The 25,162-nt window shown below is 49.0% G+C and overlaps 1 protein-coding gene across 2 annotated transcripts in view; it reads right to left on the bottom strand.

Moving 5' to 3' along the window:
- The window catches only part of FBN3 (fibrillin 3), a 235,163-nt gene that overhangs the window by 208,580 nt on the left and 1,421 nt on the right, over positions 1 to 25,162 (bottom strand). The window contains exons 1-3 of one of the 2 annotated variants that reach the window (XM_053298378.1): positions 24,388 to 25,136; positions 11,057 to 11,189; positions 10,059 to 10,336 (exon numbers count right to left, since the gene is read on the bottom strand). In XM_053298378.1, coding sequence (XP_053154353.1) covers positions 10,059 to 10,231 — 173 coding nt within the window. In that variant the 5' untranslated portion in view covers positions 10,232 to 10,336; positions 11,057 to 11,189; positions 24,388 to 25,136. Of the gene's footprint in view, positions 1 to 10,058; positions 10,337 to 11,056; positions 11,190 to 24,387; positions 25,137 to 25,162 lie in introns of those variants that run through there. The other variant, XM_053298377.1, reaches the window with a different exon arrangement.

The raw sequence follows: 25,162 nt of genomic DNA, 5'->3' as shown, positions 1-25,162 counted from the left end.
GCCTAGAGATGTGCATGTCAGGAGGTATAAAAATATGATAGATAGATAGATAGATAGATAGATAGATAGATAGATAGATAGATAGATAGATAGATACTGGCTATCATACCATGCAGCCTCCTGCACACATTTAGCATGCTGCAGGTGCTATTGATTTTTCCTAAGAGCAGCTGCGAAACTGCATACTTGTGCAAATGCCAAGACTCCACGAGGAGTTGTGCAACTGCACAGACCTGCTTTCCAGTGGCTGTGCAATCATTCAACTTCCTTGCACGTTTTCAGCATTTGCACAAGTACATGTAGCAAGTCGCAGCAGCGCTGGCAGTGTGCTAAATGTGCACAATAGGCTGAGGAAAGGCAGCCCTGTAATTTCCTTTCTTGTAATTTGTTGCATAAATGCATCCATAATTCATTTCTATAAGATGTTGATTTTTAAAAAAAATATCAAAACATTATCTGCCACATCCAAGCAGACAAAATAACTGTGCGATGCATATGGTTGCTATGGTAGACCCTGGAATGCGCTCCCTGTTGAAATAAGAGACTCCCCATCTCCGGCAACTTTTTAAAAGTCACTAAAGACTTATCTTTTCACCTAAGCTTTGTAATTTAATTGTGGTTTTCAATTGTTTTAAGGTTTTCATTTCTGTGTTTTAACTTGTTTTATGTTGTTGTGAACTGCCCAGAGATGGAAGTTCGGGGCGGTACAGAAATCTAATAAATAAATAAATAAATAAATAAGGAACATAAAGACACAGAAGCCCCACTAGGCTTTCCTATGATCTGAACATCAAAGCAGACCCAAAAAGCCAACTCCTAGATTCTCATTTTTCTGCATGAAGGAACTTCCTCGGAGAGCGGCATCTGGAGTTAGGACAAGCCTCCCCACGCACAAGAAGGAGACTACAGAATGATTCCCTACAAGATGCTCCAGTGAGCAACAGGCCTCTCAAAACATTGGCTGGGGGACCGGGGGGGGGGGCATGCCATTTGCAGGCTTCTTCCAGACACTTATTTTCTTTGATCTTTAGTTGACCTGGTGGGAGGCCTTTTGAGACTCCTCATCCCCGTCCTTCATCATCTTGAGGCCAACTAAGTCATATGACCACAGTGGAGCCTGAGAGGGTCAAACTTCTCAGCGGAAGATGATTGGGCTGCCCCAGACTTAACACTTTGGTTTGGGGCTGTGAACCAGACGGATCCTGCTCCAGGGCATGGCCCAATGAGTGCTTCACCTAGGGCAGAGCGTCCGAACCGGTGGCCCTCCAGATGTTGCTGGACTATAATTCCCATAATCCCCTGCCACCAGGGGTGTAGCTAGGGGAGAGGGGGCCCACTCACCCCTCTCCCTGGTGGCCCCTCAGAGTGGGGGAGATAATGAAGAAAATAGGGAGGGGTGGAGCTGGGGGGGCCTCAGGAACTTGGGGGGCTCAGGACCTGCGGGGTTCTCAGGCAGAGGCGCTCTTACCCCCGGACCTTGGGGCCCCAGTCCATGGCCTCCAAGGTCCAAGGGACCTCCAAATGGCTGGGAGGGAGGCGCTCCTGCCATCACCCCATGCCCACCCCGCCACACCAAACCTCCGATTCCCCACCCACCCCCCATAATTTTAGCTGCCATGTTTGTGGCCGAGGGGTGGCTGTTGAGGGGTGTTGACCGGATGGGTGAGAAGAGCAGGCCTCCCCCCCCCCGGTGGTTCAGGTCAGTGGACAGAGCAGCTGCTGGGCCTGTCTGTCTGGCCCAGCGACCCTGGAGAACTGCAAGGCACTCCAGCGCTCTTGCACAGTTGAAATCGATCGTCACAAGCCCATGACATCACGGGCTTATGATGCTCTATTTCAACTGTGCAGGTGCACTGGAGCACCTCACAGTTCTCAAGAGCTGCTGGGCTGGGTGGACCGGCCCAGCGGCTGCTCCGTCTGCCACCACCCCCACGGGGCGGGTGAGGAGAGGCCTGCTCCACTCACCCCCTGGCCACCACCCCTTGCCTACGCACATGGCAGCTAAAATTATTGGGGGGAACTGGAGGTTCAGCAGGGTGGGGCGGGGGTGGGGTGGCAGCAGGAGGCCCTCGAAAGCAGGTTTCCTTTTTCGGGGGGGGGAGGGGGTTCGCGGCGAGTGGGCGTTGCTGCAGGGGCGGTCCAGGTGCCAAAACACCTAAGTGTACCACTGCTCTCAGGAGCTGGAGGGAGGCAGGGCTGAGTTCTTTGAACCCATCCACTCAATTATAGCTACACCCCTGCCAGCCACAATAAATCATCGCTGGGGGTGATGGGAGTTGTAGTTAAGCCACATCTGCAAGACCACGGTTTGGGAACCCCTAAGGTTGCCACATGTCCAGGGTTGTCCTGGAGAGTCCAGGAATGGGGCATCCTGTCCAGGCAGTAGGGAATGTGTCATCCTGGACAGGAAATGTCCAAGCATTTGAGCCAAAATATTGCCTTAATGAATTCTACCCATTTTGCTGGTGCTTCTCTCCAGACATTGTGACTACATAATGCCATTGTTTAAAAGTCCCCTCTTCCAACCCTTCCTCTGGCACCAGTGCTGGCCACCAGCTAGGTTGGCTCTCTGTATAGGGCTCAGTAAACCCCTTCCCCTACTTCCTTGATCATCTCTAGAGTTAGCGAGGGGACTCTGTCCCCGACTAACTGGGCAAAGAGGCACTTTTCTAAAGTGGTGGTTCTCTTGATGGAGGATGGGGAGAGCAACTGGCCCTATCCAGCTGGAGTCTGTCTTATGTTTCTTTTCAGGTTGTGAGCCCTTTGGGGACAAGGATCCATCTTTATTTATTTTTATTTCTCGATGTAAACCGCTTGGGGGACCTTTGTTGAAAAGTGGTATATAGATATCCATTGTTGTTGCTGGTTATGGGCCCATGGACAGAGAAAGTCCCCTTTTCTCTAGTGGCCTTGTTGGGGTCCCCCTTCTCTCTGGAACAGCCATTGCCTGATGCAGCACCTGCAATCCTGGGAGAGCCCCTCTTAGCCAACAGGGACCCGTGAGCATTAAAGCACCACTGTCCTTGTTAGTTCCAAGATGAAGGATGGAGCTCTTCAGAAGCCCCACCTGCAACTGCTGCTGCTGCTCCCAAAACTATATAAGCTCCCAAACCTCTTCTGGGCAAAGAACACTGCAGGGGAAAATGTGTAAAAGAGCCACCAAGCTCCACTTCCAGTCCCAGTAAACAAGAAGTACGGTCTTCAAGTTTGCTCCCCACCCCCCACCCCGACAATTTTATTTATTTGCTTGTTTCATTTATATACTTCCCAGTTCACAGTCAAAAACAAGCCATTTAAAATACTAACATAAAACTCACTGGAAACCATTAAAACCATTTTAAAGAGGGGAGAGGAGAGCTGGTCTTGTGGTAGCAAGCAAAACATGTCCCCTTAGCTAAGCAGGGTCCACCCTGGTTGCATATGAAAGGGAGACTAGAAGTGTGAGCCCTGTAAGATATTCCCCTCAGGGGATGGAGCCACTCTAGGAACAGCATCTAGGTCCCAAGTTCCCTCCCTGGCTTCTCCAAGACAGGGCTGAGAGAGAGTCCTGCCTGCAACCTTGGAGAAGCCGCTGCCAGGCTGTGAAGACAATACTGAGCTAGATAGACCAAAGGTCTGACTTAGTATATGGCAGCTTCCTATGTTCCTATGTTCCTATGACTATTAAAAGCCAGGCTAAAAGAGTAGGCCTTTTGGCGGTCATGCACAGGAATTCTCCCTGACCAGTGTGGCAACCCTAACTCCACCCTGGAGCTGTTTCCGGCTCCAGGGCTGCACCCTGAAATACATAGAACAGAGACAAAAGTGCCTCTGCGCATGTACAGTATTCATACAGGCAGAACAGGACACTGTTGCTGACCTAGAAGTCACCCTCTTTTTTAAAAAAGGCGGAAGGAGATTTCTTGCATTCCACGGCCATTTGGCTCACAATTTGCAATGGGGTATGTGTGGCTGTTGTTAACTAAGTATCCTCTTTCTTAACTAAGGACAACACTTCATGAAACTGATGGATGGGCTCTACCCCAGGAAAGTGTTGCCACCTTCAATCTCTCCATCTCCAAGGTGCCACAGGACTCTTGGCTGTGATTATTTTCATTGGCGGACACCCAGACTAAGCTACTGAACTACTACTAGTAACTACTCAGTTACTACTACTACTAGTTACTACTAGTAACTACTCAGGACAGTTACTCTAAATGATGCTGTTTCAATAGGATCGCTCAGGAGTAAATCTGCATGTCAGCTACTGGCTCACACTCAGCACAACAAAAAGGGAGCAGTTCAGCACCGCCCAAGTTTCTGTGTGTGCCCAAAATTTATTGATGGATGGATGGATTGATGGATTGTTACATTTATATACCGCCTTTCATTAAAATAATCACAAGGTGGTTCACATAGAAAAAGTTAAAACAAGACTATAAAAATTACACAATTAAAATATGCTAAAATATAAAAATAGATCTAATTAAAAATAAAATAAAATACATACATAAAAATACCATACAATGTACAAAGAAGCAGCAATGGAGACAATCACATAAAAGCCTGAGTAAAAAGCCAAGTCTTCACATGTTTTCTAAACGCCATGATGGAGACCGAGGAGCGAATAGCCACTGGGAGAGCATTCTAAAGCCTGGGGGCAGCAACAGAGAAGGCCCTGTCCTGCGTGCACGACAACCAAGCTTCCCTCATTGTTGGCACCCGGAGCAGAGCCCCCTCAGATGATCTCGTCAAGCAGGCAGCAACCCTTGGGAGCAGGCGGTCCCTCAGGTATTCCGGGCCCAAACCTTTAAAGGTCAACACCAGCACCTTGAATTGGACCCGGAAACAAACTGGTAGCCAGTGCAGCTCTTTCAAATGTCTCCTGGGCTGCTGTGGGCCATTCAGCTGTGGCTTAAAATCTTGGAATTTCAGTTGTGTGACATTACCTCCATTGGGAATAAGGCGCTCACAGAGCACAATTGCAATTCTGCAATTTAAATCATAGCAGCGCAGACTCTGTTTAGCATGGGAAGCTGCCATATACTGAGTCAGACCATTGGTCCATCTAGCTCAGTATTGTCTACACAGACTGGCAGCAGCTTCTCCAAGGCTGCAGGCAGGAATCTCTCTCAGCCCTATCTTGGAGATGCTGCCAGGGAGGGAACTTGGAAGCTTCTTACTCTTCCCAGAGCAGCCCCATCCCCTAACTGGCGAGCCAGCGTGGTGTAGTAGTTCGAATGCTGGACTAGGACTGGGGAGACCCAAGTTCAAATCCCCATTCAGCCATGAAACTAGCTGGGTGACTCTGGGCCAGTCACTTCTCTCTCAGCCTAACCTACTTCACAGGGTTGTTGTCAAAGAGAAACTCAAGTATGTAGTACACCGCTCTGAGCTCCTTGGAGGAAGAGCAGGATATAAATGTAAAAACAACAACAACAACAACAGGAATATCTTACAGTGCTCACACATGTCTCCCATTCAAAGGCAAACCAGGATGGACACTGCTTAATAAAGGAGACAACTGATGCTTGCTACCAAGGCCAGGAGCACACACACACCACAGGACATATGCAAGATCACATGCAGTGCTGACCACCTGCATTTTGCTGTGCTAAATGTGAACCATTGGCTGACATGGTGCAAAACACTCTGCCTGCCTAGAAATGGAGCATTTGTGTGGATGCTAGAATTGTGCAAATGCAGTTGTGCGATGGACAATGGCCCCCCCATCGCACAACTATGTTTGCACAATTCTAGTGTCTTGCACAAGAGGGCCCTTGCGCAACTGTGCAGATGCTCCATTACTAGGCAGAGTGTGGTGCAGCATGTCAGAGCTAGGTTTGTTCACGCAGTCATTTGAACCTAGGTTTAATGTGGGCTGCCAACAGTGAGGTGATTGTGTGCACCCATGGCTAAGGTGGTTTATGGCCCAAGATTACCACCTTGGCATGGGTTTAGGCAACCACTTCCATGTTGGTAACTAACATTAAACCTAGATTCAAACGATTGTGTGAACAAGGCTATTATGCTTAACATGAAGTGAAATTCTAAACCAGGGGTAGGCAACCTTGACTCTTCAGCTGTTGTTGAACCATTTTATTATTTATTTATTTCATTTCATTTCATTTCTATAACGCCCATCTCAGAAGGGCTCAGGGCGGTTTACATCCAAAATTCAAACCATTAAAATTTAATATTGAGATCATCAGGAGGGGATCTGTCTTCAGGTGTGTGGTGACCTGGGATCGGGCCTTCTCTGCTGTCATCCCGAGGTTGTGGAATGCACACCCCATGGATAAAAGAGGATTGTCTTCCCTGGAGGCTTTTAGGAGAGCCTTAAAGATGTATTTTTTAAGCCTGGCATTTAATATTTAGTTTTAATTGCAATTTTAATCTGCTTTTAATTGGTTCCTGATAATTGTTATGTATTTCTGGGTTTTAGTGTAAACTGCCCTGGGCCGCTTTGGGAAGGGTGGTATATCACCCTTACAACTAACTAAATAACGTAACATAACGTAAATAACAAAAATAAATAACATAAAATATAAAATAAAAGCAGTTACAATATTAACATAAAACTTATTTTAAAAACGATTTAAAACCAACTCAATGTTATTAAAAGCCAGGCTGGGAAAAGAATGCATCTTTATGGCTCTCTTGAAAGCCTCCAAAGATTTCTTTATTATGGCTGGGGATTATGGGAGTTGTAGTTCAACAACAGCTGGAGAGCCAAGGTGGCCTGTCCCTGGTCTAAACTTTCCTCCCACCAAGGCAAACGGGGACGGTTTGCTACCAGCATGGATAGCAAAACAAAATGTGTTTCAGAAAAAAAGAGAGGCTTTTTTAAAAAGGGTGATTGATAAAGCCGTCAAGATCTGGAATGTTACAGCACTGTTGGGAGAAAGAGATGCTTTATCTCTACAGAGACCCCATTTGCCCTAAAGCTGGGCTGAAAGCCAGCAGGACAGGCTGCTAATCAGTTCTCACACTGCTCGATACATATTCCGCGGGCCAGCCAAATGGGCAGCCAATCCCGCCTCCCCAATCCTGGTCGCTCCTTCAAAGCGCTAACAGACTCTCTTCGAAACCAGCCTGCCTAAAATGTCTTTTGAGGTCTGGGTGGCTATGAAAATGCCGTCCTGAAAAGCCAAGCAAAGGGGGAAATAGATGGAACTGCTGGAGGGTGCCAATTAGACAAGAAACCACACAGGCAGGGAGAGAGAGGGACGATGCATGGCCTGGTCCAGTGGAACCTCCATTCGAGCTGGGCTTCACACAAGGTCCCCGAGCCTTGGAAGCATGCACTCCATGCTCCCATTCCCGCACAAGTCCTTCATACAGGTACACCCATGGTGGATAGGCAGATGTGATGCCTTATGGACCAACAGCATCTAGGCTATACAGAATCTGATAATGATGCAAGCTCTCTACTTCCAGTCAGATAATGCAAAAAACTTTCTACTAGTAACAGCCAGATCTCATCCATTCCTGGAGTTGCTAAAGGGAGGCTGACCAGCCGATTGCGAAATCTGAAGCAAGCTTGCAAATAGCCCAGAAATGAAGCTTGACCCACAAGGCGCAGATCCAGTGGTCAGCAACCCCCCCGCCCGCCCCGAGATGTTTGGTGAGCATTTAGCCAACATGAATTCTTGAGCAATGGCGTTCCACAGAAAAGGGGCCCAACCATGGGGGAGAGAGGGCCTCAGATGCTCCTTAAGGAGCATGTGAGAAACCTGTCTATGGAACAGATGTGTTGGTCGCTGTCTGGATAGCTGAGCTTTGATGTTTGTTTTGCAGCCTCCGAGGCAGAGGAGTGGAAGTGCAGGAATGCATTACACACCAGCCTCAGTTAACGCTTCTCTTCTCCCAGCTACAATCCAGGTTGAAAATATCGCCAGTCTTCTGTACAATCAAGTCCCCTCCAACCAGTTGGGTAGTCATGTGGCCAGTGGCCTGTAGCTCAGGGTTTTTTGCCGGCTCCCACCACCACCACTGGCCTCTACAGCCGCCTGCCTACCTCCCTGCTTCCCTCCCACACTCATTGGTGCTGGCAAAGAACCAGCATAGAACATAAGAACCTAAGGACAGCCCTGCTGGATCAGGCCCAAGAAGGCCCATCTAGTCCAGCATCCTGTTTCACACAGTGGCCCACCAGATGCCACTGGAAGCATACACGAGGCCAGGGCTGGAATACAGCTAAATGCCTGCCTCCACAGCTGCCGGCCCACCTCTCTCTCTCTCCACTCTCGTGGAGGCTGATGATGTCACTCTCCAGCGACAAGTGTTGGGCACATGTGCAGTGACCTCATTAGCCCTCGTCAGTGCTGGCAAAGCTGGCAAGAGTGGAGGGAGAGAAGAGGGCGGGCAGGCAATCCCCCCGGTCCTGGTCCCATGTGTGCCAACTCTTTGCCAGCACCTATGAGGGAGGGAGGTGGAGCATGATCCTGGCCCAGCCTCAGCACCTTTGAGTGGCCTGAATTCACTGCACATAGTTGCCCAAAGAGAGTTCTGCCTCTCCCTCCAGCTCCAACAAAAAGGTTCATTGGAGCTCAATGGGCTCTGTTGCAATCGCACATGTGCAGGCAGACTGCAGGGGCAGTTTTACGCATAGGCACCATAGGCACTAGTCTATGGCGGCAAATTCTGAGGGGCAGCAAATTTGGAGGATGGTGTGTTTAAAAGGTTTTTTAAACCTTTTAAAACCACCACTGTGCAGCGGGATGGTGGTGGGATGGCAGCGGCATGGTGGCGACAGCGGTGAGAGCTCCTCCCACAGGCCCACCTGCCTCCCAAATGGCTAGTCGGGCCATTTTCGGCCCCTTTGGGGTCTCTCTGCACAGGTATGTGTGTGAGGAAAGACCTCTCATGCCATCTCCGCCACCATCCCGGCCGCGCCACCACCATCCTGCAGCACAGCAGCAGGGTTTTTTTAAGGTAGAAAAAGAAGATTCAGCTTCTTGTAAGCAGAGAGACAGAGAGGGGCGACAAATCTTTGCTTGTCTACGGGCAGCAAAAAGCTTCATCCGCCCCTGTCTGCAAGGGTTTCCTGCACATCCTCACAGCCCCTCATAGCACATCCACTTTGTAGTAAGGATATCCAGCAGCTGGCATACTGTGTGCAATGCTCCATGGTGCGCTTTAATGAAACATTCATGCAATTTCACAATTGGCGCAAATGCATGAAAATGCACACAGCTGCGTGATAGAGGGCCATTGGAAATAATGGCCGCCTCTTGCACAATGGCACTTGTGAAATGTTGGCACATGCGCAAAAATGCTCTTGAGGAATTGTACCGACGTTTCATTAAACGGGAGCGAGAGAGAGAGGGCATGCGGGCGCTGGAGCAATGGCTTGTGGCAAGGAGAAACAGATAAGGACATAAGAACAGCCCTGCTGGATCAGGCCCAAGGAGGCCCATCTAGTCCAGCATCCTGTTTCACACAGTGGCCCACCAGATGCCACTGGAAGCCTACAGGCAGGAGTTGAGCGCATGCCATCTCTCCTGCTGTTACTCCCCTGCAACTGGTATTCAGAGGCATCCATTGGTGGCCCTCCAACTAGTAGCCGTTGATAGACCTCTACTGGGCAAAGCTGGATGCATGCTGCATGCATCAGTGAGTAGCAGTGTGCCTGGGTCAGAGGGCACAGCAGGACCTGGAAAGTGAGGCCAAAAGGAGGAAGTGAGGTGACATCAGTGCCAGGCTTTATCCCACAGGTTGTAGCCAGAGAGGTCAGGGACGCAGCCAGTAAGGGAGGAAGAGAGGGGAAAGAGCCCAGCGGGGGGCAGGGGGATGGGAGGAGAGAGGTGGTGGGGCAGTAGCAGGCGGCAGATGGGATGATGCCCACCTCATGGTGCAATCACTGCCTGAGGCCATTGCCTCACTTGGCCTCATGGGAGAGCCGCCCCTGGCCAAAATAGATTGAAACCTGAGGCCTCGGAGGTCTGTTCCCAGTTTGAATGGACAGTGCTGGACCAAGGAGGGGAAAAGAAAAAGAAAAAAGGATGCTTGAAAATTCTGCCCCCTGCCTCCAATCACTTTGTCTGAACTGAGGAGAGAGAGAAAATGCAACTGACCCTCTCAAAGTCTCGTGGCCTCTCCGTCTCACTCTGCTGGGCGGCTGTTTGTTTTCGTAGCTTGCAAATCTATCAGCCTGGAGTTCACCATCGTGCTGGGCGTAAGCAGAGTCCTGGAAGCACACGAGCGCTGAACATCCCAGGACCAGCCTGGTCAGCCACGCAAGTCCCATGATGTTAGGAGTTCCTCCAAGCCTCCAGCAGCCCACAAAGACCTGGGGTCTAGAGGTGGGTCCTTGAAGCCCAACACCTGGGAAACCAGTCTTCACTTTAGAGGCCTGAAAGCAGAAATGGAGAACCAGATGAAGTCTGTTTTCAAGCATTCAAAGATGTTATCTCAGCAGTTCCTAAAACTAGGGGGTGGGGGTGTCTGCCTTTATATGGAGTCAAACCCTTTGTTCATCTAGTTCGGTATCACCATTAGACTTTTCTTTCTTGTTCTTTTCAGTTTCTACCTTAGTGAGCTGGGTCTCACAATCCGCGAGACCCGGTTTTGCAGGGTGAGCGGAGAGGGAGCCCTGGGTGGCCAGATCGGCCACCGACATGATTGCTGGCCCCCGCAAACTCCAGCATGCCCTGTGCTAGTGCGCAGGGCATGCTGGCGAGATCCCCGGAGCCGGGAGGTGGCTTTTCGCCTCCCCTCTGGGGGTCTCCTTGTGAGTAGGCACGGTGCAAAGCCACACCGCGGCTACTCACGATTATTAAAACCGGGTTTGCGGAGCGCTCGCTCTGCAAACCTGGTTTTAGGGCAGGGGTTCTTGAGCGAGTTACCCGCTCTAGAACCACCGGGCTCATAGTCGAGCCCGGTGGTTCTCACGATTAGCAAAAATCAGGCTAGGCATTCCTAGCCCGATTTTTGCAGATCGCGTGAATAGCCCTAGTGTGTTCTGCCCAGCAATGAAGAAACACGTTTGTTTAACTGCAATATAAAGTGCGTATGAGTTCATTACTCAATCCTAGACAACATGTAAGAGTTGCTGGACAGTGGAACAGCCTACCTCATGAAGTGATGGGCTCTCCTTCTCTGGAGATTTTCAAACAGAGGGCCACTTGTCAGGGATGCTGTAGCACTGAGCAGGGGTTGGACCAGAAGACCTCCAAGGTCCCTTCCAACTCTAAAACTCTGTGATTCTGTGAAATTACAACAAAATTGATTCATCTCCTCATTGACATTGGTAGAAATTTCCTGACTATAAGACTGTGGAACAGTCTGCCTCATGTAGTGATTAGCTCCTCTTCCTTGGAAATTGTCAAACACAGGTGGGATGTTCCTGCACTAAGCTGGTGGTTTGGACTAGAAACCACCAAGATCCCTTCCAACTCGAACATGCTACAATTCTCTATGATTCTTTGAACTCGTAGCAATTTGAAAGACAACATTTGAGTTGAGCATTTTAAAATGTGAGAAATATTGGCACGACCACTAAAGGCAATATTAGAACCTTATATTTCAGGTTGGAATTAGACTCTCTCCTTGGACTTTTCTTTCTGGTTCCTTCCCATGTTATTGTGTTACCTATGAAAAAGCATGTTTGTCTGACTGCCAATGCAAGTGAGTAAGAGTTTATTTCTCCTGAAGTACAAAGTCCTGTTCAAAAGTATTATTAAACCCTGTGCTGCAGAAGAGAGGAGCATTGCCCACATCACATCTTGGAAGCCCCTCTGCTGCTATCTCCCGGCTACAAAGCAGTATTAAGGGTGGATAATTTGCAAGAAATTACCATAGAGGCGAGTCTCACGATCGGTGAGACTCACCGGAGGGGGTTCTGCGGGGAAAGCGGGCTTAGCATGCTCTCCCCGCAGATGATCCAGGCTGCAGCCCTGGGTGGCCGGATCAGCTGCCATGGAGCCGGCGGAGGCTGTGGGGATCGGGGGCCGCACGGCCTCTGGAAGTTCCAGGATCCCCTGCACGAGTGCGCAGGACATCCTGGAGAGACCCCCAGGGCCAGGAGGCTGGTTTCAGCCTCCTGGCGGGGGTCTCCTCGTGTGTTGCCGTGGTGAGGAGCCACGCCGTGTCAGCACACAATTGAAAAGACGGGGTTAGCAGATCGCTCGCTCCGCTAACCTCGTCTAATGGGAGGGCTACTAAGCGGGTTACCCGCTTTGAGGACACCGGGCTCTCCTGCAAGCCTGGTGGTTCTCACAATCGCCAAAAAGCGGGCTAGGCTCCCTTAGCTTGCTTTTTGGCAATCGTGAGAATGGCCTCATAGAGTGGTTATTTAGAGCGGTTAGACTGGGAGGGGACCTCAGAGATCTTCTAGTCCAGCCCCCTGCTTGGTGCAGGGATTTGCTACAACCGCCCTAACAGACGGCTGCCCAACCACTGCATGAGGCAGATTGTTTCATGATCAAACAGCCATTGCAATCAGCAGATTCCTCCTAATGCCTAGCCTGTAATTTCAACTCATTGGTTCTAATCACCCCTTCTCCTATGAGACAGTTCTGCCGATATTTGAAGATGGTTCTCTGATCACTTTTAAGAAGGCAGTTAAGACATCCCGGCTTTTAATTAGACTTACAGTTTTTAACAGTGCGTTAAATTTTAAATTATTTTAATGTTTTCACGCTTTAACTTTGCTTTAATTTGTACTGATTTATTGTAAACCTCCCAGAGCCATAAGTTTTTATTCTGTTTTATAGAAATAAAATGTTAAATAAATAAATAATAAATACACACACACACACACACACACACCCCTTAGACGTTTCTTCTCCTGGGGGTCTTTCACACAGCAGGCTTTACCATGACAACTGCGAATTTGAAGTTGCCCCCCAAAACCAAGGCAAAAAGTTGATTTTTTTTTTACCCTGGATATAAATCAGGCTACACTCTAATGCGCAATGAAAAACCCGAATTGTCCGTGAAGTGCTCCCCGATAGCTCACAGGGACCTTGGGGTAAATCTGGCCGATATGTGAACGCACAGCTCCATTTTGAAGGAGATGCCGACTAAAAGCCCTGTGTGAAAAACACCCAGGCTAAACATAAAGGAAGCAGCAGTGTTCGTAAACCTTTCCCACCCACCATGCCTCCCCGTCCAGCTGCCCACGCAAGCTACTTTTCTCTCAGTCAGGATTCCAGATCTAGAATTGGCAAGGAAATATAGACCTGAGGCCCTGAGTGGCAGGAAAAGTATCTGGGAGAAGGAAGGACTTGGCATCCCCCCCCCTCCACGCCCCACAATTGTTTTTCTATTATGAATTGCCCCCTCCCAATGTATATTAGACTTGGAATGGCAACAAGAGATCAGGAGGGCTCCCCGAAATGACTCAAAATATGGAGATTTGCCTTTAGGACTAAGCCAGCTGATTACTGTCAAGCTCTAATTACTCCTAAGTACCGTAGAGAGTTTGCACTGGCCCGCTTTGATGTGTTGCCCTCGGCAAGGTTTCTTATTCTGAATGCTACTGCCCGTGAGATGCACAGGCCATAAAGGATGTGGGTCACGTTATATTATATTGCAGTTTTTTATAGGGACTCGCATGAGTAGTTAATTTTACCTACCTTGGAGAGGAGAGCTGGTCTTGTGGTAGCAAGCGTGACTTGTCCCCTTAGCTAAGCAGGGTCTGCCCTGGTAGTATATGAATGGGAGACGAGAAGTGTGAGCACGGTAAGATATTCCCCATAGGGGATGGAGCCGCTCTAGGAAGAGCAGAAGGTTCCAAGTTCCCTCCCTGACAGCATCTCCAAGATAGGGCTGAGAGAGATTCCTGCCTGCAACCTTGAAGAAGCCGCCGCCAGTCTGTGAAGATAATACTGAGCTAGATAGACCAATGGTCTGACTCAGTATATGGCAGCTTCCTATGTTCCTGTGTTCCTACCTCTGATTAAGGTATCTATATCGGACAGCAGTGATATAGGAGGATGCTGAAAGGCATCATCTCATACTGCACAGGAGGAGGCAATGGTCAACCCCTCCTGTATTCTGCCAAAGGCAACCACAGGGCTCTGTGGTTGCCAGGCTCTGACACCGACTCGACAGCACACCTTTACCTTTACCTTTACCTTTAAGGACATACCAGGCAGAGAAGATGAAGGATATATCTCATTTCTCTTGTCAGGCCATCAAGCCAATGTTACTTACAACATGGCTAAGTTTTATTTAATAGCAATGAATATATGAGAACACCTAATGACTAATGTAGTGAAATAATTTACTATGTCATTGTATATTCGTAAAACTATATTGTTACATGGGTGTGACATTATGTCCCTTCCTTTATGTTTACGTACTGGTCAAAGACAGTGATAGAGTTTGCCTGTCTGTCCTCCCAATGTTCCTTTTCAGCACAGACACACCAGGAGGGGTCTCCTAACACATGTTGTAGGCAGAATTGTGCTGTCCCATTGCTCCAGGCAGTGAGATTGGCGCTAGACATAAATCCAGGATTTGAATCAGGAATTTGAGGCAAAACTTGAGTCAGGGCTGTCTAAATTCTCTCACTTAACCTGTCGGTAGCTGCTGCAAAGGAATCAGTTTCAAAATGTACCAGGGTGCAATTTTTGCTGTGTTCCTCGGGGGAATAAAGGGAATTGTCCTTTGTCCCATGTCAAGTGGTTCCCAGTAATGTTTCGCACTGTTCTGCTCTCTCTCACCCACTCCTCTGCTATCTTGGGGTGTTGGAAGTCCCGTGCTGACATTATCACAGGGAAACAGGCTTCAAGACAGTCTGGGCAGTTGGGTCAGAGAATGCCTGCCCCGTCTCCTCTTCCAGATTTGGGCAGCTGGAAGTGCAAACCTCTCAGCTTCTCCCTTTTATCGTTTGCCTGATGCCACTGATAGATTGGGCATTGGCCTCCCAGCAGTATGAGGAATACCTTTCTGCTCACAACAGGTCACTTTGGATTGCTGTTAACACGACGAGGAGAACTGGTCTTGTGGCAGCAAGCAAGAATTGTCCCCCTGGCTAAGCAGTATCTGCCCTGGTTTGCATTTGGATGGGAGAGAACATGTGCAAGCACTATATTCCCCTTCAGGATGGGGCTGCTCTGGGAAGAACACCTGCATGCTTGCATGCAGAAGTTGCCAAATTTCCTACCTGGCATCTCCAAGATATCGCTGAGAGACATCGCTGCAACCTTGGAGAAGCTGCTGCTAGCCTGTGTAAACAGTACTGAGCTAGATGAACCAATGGTCTGACTCTGTAAAAGGCAGCTTCCTCTGTTCCTATGATGCAGACTGTGGAAGGGCACCCTTTTTAAAACGGGATGTACCTCTCAGTCAACAGAGCCCTTCCATTTGACTGACAAGCTCAGGAAGTCGGGAAGTATCAGAAAAGTCATCTAGTCCAATCCTTGATAAAGGAAAGATGGAAGCCCTATCCACACTTTATATGACACACTTGTACAATCTGTGTACAGTGTACTCAGGTACAGATCTGTACACAGGTACATACATTCACATGTTATATTAAATGCAGGTACAGTAATACATTTCCTATCTGTATCCTGCATTTGCAGGGTCTATACCAGGTCATTTTAAAAATATATCCATTCACACAAAAACATGTATGTGCATGGAGACCTCTGAATGCAGGTATAACATAATGGTCACATTCGCACATAATGTGAGACCAGAGGTTGCCAAACCTGCAGTTAATTTTTATAACCACAAATCACATCTATTCACTCAGTTAGCATCCCCCTGCTAACTGAGCAGAGGCATCTTTTAAAAGTGGTGATTCTCTTTATCCAACCCCAGCACAGCATCCCTCCCGTGGCTGTTGCTGGTGTCAACGGTATGGTTTTTTTGGGTTTTTTAAGATTGTGAGCCCTTTGGTGACAGGGGACCATCTTATTTATGTATTATTTATTTTTCTATGTAAACCACTTTGAGAACTTTGGATGAAGGGTGGTATATAAATATCCATAGTAGTAGTGGTAGACGTTCATCCGACCACAGCCCGGCAACCTCTGGCAACCTAACTCCACAAAACCACCAAGAAGCTAAGATCACCAATCGAGATCCGATCTCAGCTTGACAATCTGATAGGAATGTGCATAAATAACAATTTGAAGAGCAATTTGCAACACATCCTTGGCACCTTTAAAACGGAGGAGAACAGGTGCATATCTGCTCTTCTGCTGATCACTGCCACTTCCTATGTTCCTAGAAGAGCTGGTCTTGTGGTAGCAAGCATGACTTGTCCCCTTAGCTAAGCAGGGTCTGCCCTGGTTGCATATGAATGGGAGAATGTGTGAAGATATTCCCATCAGGGGATGGAGCCACTCTGGGAAGAGCAGAAGGTTTCAAGTTCCCTCCCTGGCAGCACCTCCAAGATAGGGCTGAAAGCGATTCCTGCCTGCAACCTTGGAGCAGCCGCTGCCAGTCTGTGAAGGCAATACTGAGCTAGATAGACCAATGGTCTGACTCAGTATATGGCAGCTTCCTATGTCCCTATGCCCCTGTATCAGCAGCACTCTCCCCAGCTATCATTGCGTGCCAGCAGTGCTCTCCCCAGCTGATCACGCATGCTGACCATGCAAATGGACAGCGCACATGCACGGAGGCCATGTGTTTGTTGGCATCGCGTGAGGACAGCTGGTCTCCCCTGCTCTCCTCCGTTTTAAAGGTGGCAGGGACACACTGCGAATTGTGCTTCGAATCACGATTCGTGCTCATCCCTACAATCTGAGCTGCATCATAGTTCCCCACAACACGAATCCGATATTCTTGGTAATTTCTGAGTTCCCATGGTGTGAGAGCACATGAGCCATGATAATCTCAGATTCTGGTTAAATTAACATCATACAGATAGTGAGAACCTGCCCAGGGTCTGAATAGCACCGATTCTCAACAGACTAGAGACTGTTCCATGATAAGGCACTAGGATGTTGTTGCTTCAAGAAGGAAGGTTCTGAGCCACGAGGTCCTATCCACCAAGACATTCTTCTGCTCAAGGCCCTGTTGAAAGGAACCCGCACATTTCAAGGGTGGCTTGAGCAGCAGAACTTCCCAGTGGAATGCATTGTAGCATCATTCCCAGAGGATTCATTATTTGTTTCAATTGCTATATTTTTTTTACCTTGGCCTTCCTGAAGAAGCTCAGTGTGGAATACATGGTTCCCCCACCCCTTTCCGTTTTATTTTCACAACAAACCTATGAGGTAGGCTAGGCTGAGAGAGTGACTAGCCCCAGTCACCCAGTGACCTTCGCAACTGAAATGGAGAGGAATCACAGCTCACTAAGGTAGCTGTTTTGCCTGCAGAGTGGTTCAGTCCCTGGCAGCATCTCCAGGTAGGTCTGGGAAGAGAAGAGTCGTGTCTGAAATGCTGGAAAGCTGCTGCCAGTCAGTGTTGTCAATACAGAGCTGGGTGGACCAACAGTGTGACTCAGGATGGCAGCAGCATCTGTAATATATTTTGGAGAAGGGACTATGACTCATATTGCTACAGCAAATATCTATATACCGCTCTTCAACCAAAGTTCTCCAAGCAGTTTACAAAGAAAAATAAATAATACAGAAATAAGATGGTTCCCTGTCCCCAAAGGGCTCAGAGTCTAAAAAGAAACATAAGTGAGATACCAGCACAGCTACTGGAGGGATGCTGTGCTGGGGTTGGGTAGGGCCAGTTGCTCCCCCCTGCTAAATATAAAATATAAGAGAATCATCACTTTAAAAGGTATCTCTCTGCTCATTTAGCAGGGGTAAACAATAATAGCACATTTGAGTTGGAAGGAATGTTGGAGGTCTTCTCGTCCAGCCCCCTGATCAGAGCAAGAAGTTTCTGCGGACAGTGTCTGGCTTCTGTTTGGAAGCGTCCAGCAAAGAAGAGCCCACCACAGCATGAGGCAAGCTGTTCCATTGTCCAACAGCTCTTGGAGTCAGAGGCATAACTATAGGGGGGGCAGGGGGGGCACGTGCCCCGGGCGCCATCTTTTCTGGTCACATGGGGGGCGCCGCCATGACAAAAAAAAATTTTTAATTTTTTTTAAAATTTTTTGTTAATACAAATGTTTCCTGCTCAGTGCAGCAGCGCTGCAGCAGTCAAGGGAGCGCGTTGGCACCCCCTCCCCCACGAGCGGTCCCTTCCGCACCACCCGCGCCGCCCCCCCCCATTGCTTTGCTGGCGCCTGGCGGCCAGTCAGTGGCCTGGCACGGCAGCGGCGGCGGGAGCTTGTGAGGAAAAACCTAAGTATAATGTAGTATGTTGGGGGGTGGGGGTTGCGGGGGGGGCGCCATTTCAGTGCTTGCCCCAGGCGCCGTTTTCCCTAGTTACGCCTCTGCTTGGAGTCAGGAAATTCTTCCTAATGTCTAGCCTGAATCTGTGTCAACCCACTGGTTCTAGTCCTCATGAGCAACGGAGAGTGACAGTCTGGGTGACAGTCCTTCAAATATTTGAAGACAGCTATCACATGCCCCTTAATCTTCTCTTCTGCAGCACCTGCTTTGCACGCAGAAGGTCCCAGGTTCAAACCCTGGCAGCATTTCCAGGAAGTTCTGGGAAAAGCCCTGTTCTGAAAGCCTTAAGAGCAGCTGCCAGTATGTGTTGACAATACTGAGCTAGATAGACCAAGGGTCTGACTTGGTATTAGGCAGCTTCCTGTGTTACTTTTATGGTTCAATTCCATGCTAGGCCAATTCCAATTATTGTTAGGCCAATTATGGCCAATTCCATGCTAGGGATCATTAGGAAGGGGACTGAAAATAAAACAGCTAATATTATAATGCCTTTATACAAAACGATGGTGGAGCCACACTTGGAGTACTGCGTACAATTCTGGTCACCACATCTCAAAAAGAACATTGTAGAACTGGAAAAGGTGCAGAAGAGGGCAACCAAGATGATCAGGGGCCTAGAGCACCTTCCTTATGAGGCAAGGCTACAACACCTGGGGCTTTTTAGTTTAGAAGAAAGATGACTGCGGGGAGACATGATAGAGGTCTATAAAATCATGCATGGTGTGGAAAAAGTAGATAGAGAGAAATTCTTCTCCTTCTCACATAACACTAGAACCAGGGGTCATCCCATGAAACTGATTGCCAGGAAATCTAGGACCAACAAACAGAAGTACTTTTCCACATAACACATAATCAACTCGTGGAATTCTCTGCCACGAGATGTGGTGACAGTCAACAACCTGGATGACTTTAAGAGTGGCTTGGATAACTTCATGGAGGAGAGGTCTATCATTGGCTACTAGTCGGAGGGCTGTGGGCCACCTCCAGCCTCAAAGGCAGGATGCCTCTGAGTACCAGTTGCAGGGGAGTAACAGCAAGCGAGAGGGCATGCCCTCAACTCCTGCCTGTGGCTTCCAGCGGCATCTGGTGGGCCACTGTGCAAAACAGGATGCTGGACTAGATGGGCCTTGGGCCTGATCCAGCAGGGCTGTTCTTTTGAGGCAGAGAGAGGTTCTTTCGAAGTTTAAGAGCCACTTCCTATGATTTGAACCCAGGTCTCCCTCCCCCTATCCCAACACTGTATCCATGTGTCACCACACTGAAGCTGCCTTTTGCGTTTTCTGTCTCAGGCCCTGAAATGTCTTGGGATGGCCCTGAAGTAGATCCCAGATAGACTGCTCAGGCAATTGAGCCAAGGCACATGCTTCAAGGAAAGGCAAAAACTTCACATGGAGATTTCCCAGACAGCAAGCTTTACTGCAGGTTTACTGTGAGGCTTTACTGCGAGTTCGAAGTCACCCCCCAAAAACAGATGCAAAGAGTGGAATTTTTAACCCCGGATATAAATCAGGCCACACTCTTAACGCTCAATGAGTGCCCCGAATTGTTTGTGAAGGGTACATTTGGCCAAGATATGAGTGCACGCCCTCCATTCCAGAGGGGATGCAAACTAAATCCGAGTGTGAAAAACTTCCTGGTTTTCAGCCACTCAGATCTGGGGGTGAGGTCCCTTCCGGGTGGCCTCTAAGCACAAGCACACAGTCCATTGACTAGGTTCCTTTAATTCCTTTGCCTTAAAACTCCAGAGGAAAGAAAGATCCACAATCACAGATAAGGGGGAAATATCCTATCCCCTCAACATACCCACAACCAACATGAGACACAGAAGCCCTGAACTGGAGAGTTGGAAGGGAATCTGAAGCCTGTAATAGCACAAGGTGCTTCGTATAGATTCACAGGATTGTAGCACTGGAAGGGGACCTTGGAGGTCTTCTAGGCCAGAGATTCTCAGCATTGGGTGGTATTGGACTTCAACCTCCATAATCCCCAGCCCCAGTGGTCTTTGGTTGGGGATTATGGGAGTTGAAGTCCAATAACATCTGGAGACCCAATGTTGAGAATCCCTGGTCTAGAGAGTCAGACCCTTGGTCCAGCTAGCTCAGTACTGTCTACACCAGGGATTCTCAGCGTCGGGTCCCCAGAGGGTATTGGACTTCAACCTCCATAATCCCCAGCCCCAGTGGTCTTTGGTTGGAGATTATGGGAGTTGAAGTCCAATAACATCTGGAGACCCAACGTTGAGAATCCCTCGTCTAGAACAGCTCCCTGCTTGGTGCAGGAAACTGCTACAACACCCTGCATTGAGCAGGAGGCTGAGCCAGAAGTCCTCCAAGATGCCATAGAATGAATAGCAAGAACTGGTCCGGTATAGCAGCTGAGAGCACAAGCCTGGAGCCCTGCCAGGCGGAGATTTTGCTTTGGAAGGGCAGGTGTGCGTTCACATAGTGCCCAGATTTACATCAAAGTCTCTGCGAGCTATTAGGGAACACTCCATGCACGGTTCGGGGTTATCATTGCACATTGGAGCTTAGCCCGATTTATGTCCGTGGTAAAAAAAATAAATCCACTTTTTGCATCGAGTTTGGGGGCAAATTTGAAATATCCAGTATATGAATGCAAGTACGAGAAATATTTATATAACGCTTTTCAACCAAAGTCTCCCCCGACCAGGGGTTTACATAGATTTAAATAAAATAGCTCCCTGTCTCCCAAAGGGCTCACAATCTAAAAAAGATAGACCCCAGCAACAGCCACTGGAGGGATGCTGTGCTGGGCCTGGATAGGGCCAGTTGCTCTCCCCTTGCTAACTTTGGTTGACAAACTTTGGTTGGCTCTCCCACTCGCAGTATTTCACTCCTCTGAATCCCGTGGCGAAGACTGCTGTCTGGGAAAAGCCCAGGAGATTTCGGGTTCTAATCCCACTGCTACCACAAACTCACTGGGGGCCTTAGGCAAGCTTCTCTCTCTCTAGCCCTTTGAGATGAGGCAAATACCGACCCACCTCACAGGGTTGTTGTATGGATTGCTAAGAACTGAAAGGCTGAGTTCAAGATTGTGCCATGGGAAGCCTTGGGATCAGTCCTCACTTAACAGCGTGGTATTCTGGGCTAGCTACTAACTCGCAGCCTCAGTCTTCACTCTCTCCCTTTGGCATTAATCCTGGCCTGACTGTATTGATATGCAAGGATCAAAAAGGTCCTTCCTTCATCTGGAATCCTGTTCCAGACCATTCTGGGCCCTGCATCTTGAGGAGGATGTTCCTAAAGTGGAAGGGGGAGAGGGGAGGGGCTACAAAGATGGGGAGGGGTCTGGAAACCAAGTCCCGTGAGGAACAGCGGAAGGAGCTGGGTATGTTTGCATACCTCTGAAGGGCTGTCACCAAGAAAGAGGAGTGGGCTTATTTTTTGTTGCTCCTGGGAACTAGAATCAATGGGCTGAAATGTCAAGGAAGCAGATTTAAGCCAGCCACTAGGAGACATTTTCTAAATTTAAGAGCTGTTGGACAGGGGACCAGTTGGCCCAGTGGTGGGCATTCCTTTGCTGGAGGCTGGATGGGCATCGGTCAGGCATGCTGCAGCAGTTTCCTGCACTGAGCAGGGGGTTGGAAGACCTCCAAGGGCCCCGTCCAGCTCTCAGTTTCTGTCATTCTAAATTACTCCAGTAGTGTCTGTCTGGCCTATAGTCCTTTCCCCAGCCAAGATAAAACAAGGACACAAAGAATTACAAAACCATCTTAAAATAGGGAAACAATATTTTAAAATAATAATAAAGGTAAAGGGAGCCATCAAGTCGGTTTCGACTCCGGGCACCCACAGAGCCCTGTGGTTTTCTTTGGTAGAATACAGGAGGGGTTGACCATTGCCTCCTCCCGCGCAGTATGAGATGATGCCTTTCAGCATTTTTCTATATCGCTGCTGCCCGATATAGTACCAGCAGGGATTCGAACCGGCAACCTTCGGTTTGTTAGTAAAACATTTCCCCGCTGCACCACTAGCTGATTCTAAATCAGAAGGAAGCAGATTCAGGCTAGACATTAGGAGGAATTTTCTGACTGCAAGAGCTGTTGGGCAGTGGAACAGCCTGCCTCATGCATTGGTGGGCTCTCTTTCACTGGAGGTTTTTCAAACAGAAGCTGAACAACCACCTGTCAGGGGTGCCCTAGCAGATGCCAACCCTGGATCAGGGGTTGGACTAGAAGACCTTCAAGACTCTGTCATTCTAAAATCCCATGGCTCTATGTGGAACACCTTGGATGTTTGAAATATGCTCTTCAGAAAGGGATCCAACACATAGGAACATAGGAAGCTGCCCCATACTGAGTAAGGCCATTGGTCCATCTAGCGCAGTATTGTCTACGCAGACTGGCAGCGGCTTCTCCAAGGTTTCAGGCAGGAATCTCTCCCAGTGCTATCTTGGAGATGCCAGGGAGGGAACTGGAAGCTTCTCCATGCAAGCATGCAGATGTTCTTCCCAGAGTGACCCCATCCCCTGGGGGGAATATCTTACAGTGCTCACACATGTAGTTTCCCTTTCAAATGCAAACCTGGGTGGACCCTGCTTAGCAAAGGGGGCAATGCATGCTGGCTCCCACAAGAGCAGCTCGCCTTCCACACAGCACGCTTGCTGTTCATCCGCCCCTGCACGCCTCTCTGTCTCGGGCCCTCCTCCCACTCCGCTAGGCTTCAAGCCGGTCCACACATCACCTAAAAGCACGTGCCTCAGTTTCTCAACCTCAGCGTTTGAGGGCTGGCGGCCCAAGGTGTGAACGGACCCCACCCAGCCCCATTGCCTTTGTTGCCCTATGCAGTCATGCCATTTGATCCTTAGACAGCAGCCCATTCCGACATGCGAACGTCTGCAGGCTTCAAGTGCACATCTGGACCTGTCCTCTGACATTCCTCTGTGTGCTTGTAATGTCGGAGTGCCAACATTTGGCCAGCTGGGGACAGGAGAAGGCCTGGGAGTGCCTCCAAAAGAGCACTGAATTTGCTACTGATGAGGGTGTGGGTGGGAACCCCAATGCCTTCTATTTCCCACCCTGAACCAAGGGAGATGAAGCCCCCCACCCCACCCCTATCCAAGCCTCTTTGAGCTGACAAAGAAAAGCACTTCAACGTTAAAAAAACAAAAAACAAAAAAAAACATCCAAAGGCAAAAGACCCACACAAAACAGAAAGCCAGAAACAAAGATGCAATTCACTTATATCCCAGGGAGTGGGGGGGAGGTCCCCCACTTTCAAGTCTCTCCCACAAGTGTACGTGTGGGGGAGGTGTAGCCCACAGGTTTTAGATGACTCTGGGGCAAAGAAGAAGGGAAGGAACATGAAGAGGAACAAAGAAGGAGAGAGTTCTCCTCCCAATCTGCTTACAATGCTTGGCCCCACATGTCTGCAAACTGAAAAGTGGGATTTGGGCCAGAGACGCAAAATGGGGGGCGGGGGCGGTGTGGCTAGGTTACACCCCAGTGTTTGCAAGGTAAAGCCAGACATGCAAAGCTAGAGGGCCAGGGGCCCAATCCGGTGGGCAGTTCTCTCAGGCAAGCCCCACTGAAACCCACAGGGAGCTGAGCAACTCAACATTCATTTCAGTCCAACTGAATCCAGCCCCATTCAATTTTTAAAAATGCAATTCAGCTACACATGCCCGAAAAGAACCAAATGTACCTCCTTGTCATTAAAAGAGAGAGAGAGAGAGAGAGAGAGAGAGAGCATTGGGGGGAGAGGAAAGAACTGATTTTAAAAAGTCCCTCCAAAAATTCGCAGACTCACACCCCTGAAAATGTTAAAGTAGTCCAAGAAGGTGAAGAATTTTAAGCATTTTCTGACCCCCATTTTATTCATAAAGAATAATCTACAGGATTTGGGGAGTGGGGGAGGTTGGGGTCATTTAAACATCCCCCCACCTAAAGAAGGGAAGGTAGCCAAATTTGGATTAGGTAGCCGGGGGACCCACTGGGTGGGATCAGGGCAAGAAAGACCATCTGCAAAGAATGTCAGAACTGAACAAAGAAAACTGGGGCGGGGGGGGGCAGACAAGGGATTCCAAAAGTTGGACGGAAAGCCACCCATCCAGGAGAGACAAAAAGAGCTACCCAAATACCTCCCCGGCATGCCTGGAGTGCTCAAAAGTTTGCAAAAAATAATACCTTTTTTGTTCTGGGATCCAAGATGAGCCCTGGGGTCTCTTTGTTTAGTGCAGAGCTGTGCAGAAGGGGAGAAAATTCTCAACCCTTAGAGGAAAAGAGGAAAAGGGAAAAAAAAGGAAAGAAAGAAAGAAGGTACACCCTCATCCAAATTGAGCAGGGGGAGGGCCTTGCAGCTTGGGAAGGGGTGCTGGCGAAAGGAGCAAGGAATCCAGCTACATTCTTGAGCCAAAAGTTTTTAACTTCCAGGAGGGGGGGTGCAGCGGGGGAGAGGGTGGGCTTCTCCAAAGAAGACACTGCAAAGGCAGACACTGTGTGGGATCACCTCACCCTTCTTTGGCAGGCTGGGGCAGCTCAGCCCAGACCCACAGCCATCTGCGCTCTGGGGCCCCCGCCCCACCCCGGTAGGCGCAAAGCTGTGGGTGGCAGAAGGGAATTAATAACACTCCCTTGACATCAAAGGCCAGAAAGATGCAAGCGTCTCACACCGCCTTGTTGCCGCTGAAGAAGAATGGAAACCAAACTGGCACAAGAGGGGGGGGGGCCACTGGTCCCATCCATGCAGAACATTTAAGAATGAAAAAGCTCAGCGGACTGCAGTCGCTGTGTTGACCAACAAAAAGCTATCCGTCACAACAGTCCTTTGCTTTTGATAAAAAGCTAAAGCTCCTCAGTTGTTGGGGTATGCAAGCCTTTGGGTTTCACAGAAGTCTTCATAGGAACATAGGAAGCTGCCATATACTGAGTCAGACCATTGGTCCATCTGGCTCAGTATTGT

This window comes from Hemicordylus capensis, chromosome 2 (genome assembly GCF_027244095.1).
Source record: "Hemicordylus capensis ecotype Gifberg chromosome 2, rHemCap1.1.pri, whole genome shotgun sequence".
Classification (NCBI taxonomy): Eukaryota; Metazoa; Chordata; class Lepidosauria; order Squamata; family Cordylidae; genus Hemicordylus; species Hemicordylus capensis.
The sequence above is the reverse complement of the archived record's forward strand: the minus strand, read 5'-3'. Positions and strand labels throughout refer to the sequence as shown.